This window comes from Notolepis coatsorum (genome assembly GCF_963971535.1).
Source record: "Notolepis coatsorum genome assembly, contig: SCAFFOLD_5176, whole genome shotgun sequence".
NCBI classification, from domain to species: Eukaryota; Metazoa; Chordata; class Actinopteri; order Aulopiformes; family Paralepididae; genus Notolepis; species Notolepis coatsorum.
This window is the reverse complement of record NW_028173566.1, coordinates 1-3000: the sequence shown is the minus strand read 5'-3', so window position 1 is coordinate 3000 and position 3000 is coordinate 1. Positions and strand designations below refer to the sequence as shown.

Here is a 3000-nt window from a genome sequence, read left to right as displayed (position 1 = left end):
CCCTAACCCTAACCCTAACCCTTGTGTTCCAGGACTACCAGGAGGAGATGGCCGTGGCCCAGGAGAACAAGCTCCAGCTGCAGAGGCTGGGGGAGCGCCTGGCCCGGGCGAGCCACGAGACCAAGGCCTGGAGATAGAGCAGAAGCTGGGCAAGGTCGGCGAGCGCTGGCAGCACCTCCTGGATCTCATCGGGGCTCGGTGAGGACGTGGACACACAGGGTTACAGGGAGAGAGAGGGAGGAGGGGAGAGGGGGAGAGGGGCTCGGTGAGGACGTGGACACACAGGGTTACAGGGAGAGAGAGAGAGAGAGAGAGAGGGAGGGGAGAGGGGGAGAGGGGGAGAGGGGGAGAGGGGCTCGGTGAGGACGTGGACACACAGGGTTACACTTTGAAAACCTGTATTTGTCCCTGTAGTAATTAGGGCTGTCAAAGTTAACGCACTATTATTTTAAACGCCACTATTTTTGTTTACCCAAGATTAACGTTAAAAAAATAAGTTAAAATAAGAGAGAGAGAGAGAGAGAGAGAGAGAGAGAGAGAGAGAGAGAGAGAGAGAGAGAGAGATGAGAGAGAGAGAGAGAGAGAGAGACACACACACACACACACACACACCACACACACACACACACACACACACACACACACACACACACACACACACACACACACACACACACACACACACACACACACACACACACACACACACAGAGAGAGACACACACACACACAGAGAGAGAGACACACACACACACAGAGAGAGAGAGAGAGAGAGGGTTACTTTGAAAACCTTTATTTGTTTATTGTATGGATCCCCTTGAAAACCTTTATTTGTTTATTGTATGGATCCCCATTAGTCTACACCCGTGGGTGAAAGACTATTCTTCCTGGGGTCCGAACACACAACCTACAACATTACAGTACATTACATTACAGTAATAAAAAAACTATAAAAACTTAAGGAACACTTAGCCTAAGTACATTCTCAATATCTTTAAAATCTCACAAAACACACACAGGCTCTAGCCACAAATACAATACTAACTAAACTAACTAACTAAACTAACAATACTAACTCAATAAATCAGTAACTCAACTGTATTTCACCATTCATAACAGCATCCTTCAACTTTTTCTTAAAAGTAAATTTGTTGCTGATCATCATTATCTTCACAGGTATATAATTCCAGTTTAAAGCAGCTCTACACATCACGGTTCTCTTCAGTGCATTTGTTCTGGGTAGAGGTAGAGTAAAGTGAAGACCCACGGCGTGTCTGGTGACATAGCCATGTCTAGTATTGGTGGGTTGTAGTTCTGACCACAAAGACTTAGGTTGACCAATTTAATAAATATTAAACAGAAATGTTACAAGGCTGCATGCCAGCCTCTGATCCACTCTAAGCCAAGACAGAGCGGCATGCATTACCTCAACATAATTTTTCCCCATAATAATACAACTTTAATAGTAAAACTTTATTTGTATAGCACTTTTCATAGAGATATTGCAGTTCAAAGTGCTTCACAGCAGTAAAACATACAGGCATAAGATGAGCATAAAGTGCAGACATATAAAACATCATTGGTTACAGACATAAAACGAGCATAAAAAAGGTAACAGCAAAGTAAGGCAAATCACAGTTTTTTCACATTAGGATCCAACATCCCAATAGGCATCTGTGTTTACGGTTTGATTCATAGGGAAATCCAGGTGTCCTATCACAGCATCAACAGCTTTAGTACATTGTAAACCTAATAAATTCAAGATTCAAGAGTTTTATTCATCACATACAGTACATACCAGGGCATACAGTGAAATGTAGTTGGCCATGCCCGCTTCGATTGTGCAATAAAAACAATAGTAATAATAATAAAAAAGATAACTAGAATAGACATGGTAAATAGACATGTTAATAAATCGCTTAAAGGCACTGGATCCTATGTACATACCTATACAATGTGCAGTTTTAAATAGAGCTAAAATAGAGAAAAAGTGGTGATTTTTTATATATATATATTAGCTGACGCCTAGGCGACAAGCTAGTCTTCCTGGGGTCCTTGACAAATAACAAAACATTACAGCCAACATTGGCACAAACATCAACATCATGACATCAATAGTCCAATGAAAATGTTACAGAAATAGGGCAACTAGGTGATTAAAATACTGGGAAAAGAAAGAAAGTAAACAGTTCGAAAACAAACATACAAACAAAAACTCAAACAAACAGAAATAACAGTAATAGCTCAAATTTATGAAATTAAAATGATTAGTTATTGATTCTATTACGTAGATGGGATTTGATCTTCTTTTTGAAACTTGCTATACATGTGATTAAACGAAGATGGTTGGGAAGACCGTTCCAGAAGTCAATGGCCCTATACAGAATCCTTTTCTTTAGGCTAGTAGTTCTTGGTCTGGGCAAGATCCCCTGCGTGCCGCTGGCCGCTCTATGATCGTATTGCTTCCATGTGGCCAAATCAAACTGACCCTGAGCCTGAACCAGAGTGAAGAAGCTGAGGGAGACCCTGGTGGCGGTGCAGCAGCTGGAGAGGAACATGGGCTCCCTGCGCTCCTGGCTGGCCCACATCGAGACGGAGCTGTCCAGGGCCCTCGCCTACGACACCTGCGACTTCCAGGAGATCCAGAGGAAGCTGGACCTGCAGCAGGTAACAGTGGTGTCTGTCTGTCTGTCTGTCTGTCTGTCTGTCTGTCTGTCTGTCTGTCTGTCTGTCTGTCTGTCTGTCTGTCTGTCTGTCTGTCTGTCTGTCTGTCTGTCTGTCGCTCTGTCTGTCTGTCTGTCGCTCTGTCTGTCTGTCTGTCGCTCTGTCTGTCTGTCTGTTAATCTCTCTCTATCTATATTTATCTATTAATCTCTATCTACGTATTAATATCTCTCTCTCTCACTCACTCACTCACTCCCCCTCTCTCGCTCTCTCTGTCTCTCCCCCTCTCTCTCTCTTTCCTCTCTCTCTCTGTCTCTCTCTCTCCCCCTCTCTCTC

The 3000-nt window shown here is 43.4% G+C and overlaps 1 protein-coding gene across 1 annotated transcript; it reads left to right on the top strand.

Moving 5' to 3' along the window:
- Positions 1-44: 44 nt before the first annotated feature.
- LOC311247748 (nesprin-2-like) lies at positions 45-2667 on the top strand (the record flags this gene model as incomplete). The annotated part of the gene is made up of 2 exons (XM_084338751.1): positions 45-198; positions 2505-2667. Coding segments are annotated over 2 exons (317 nt in total), but the record flags the coding sequence as incomplete, so codon positions are not given.
- Positions 2668-3000: the final 333 nt, after the last annotated feature.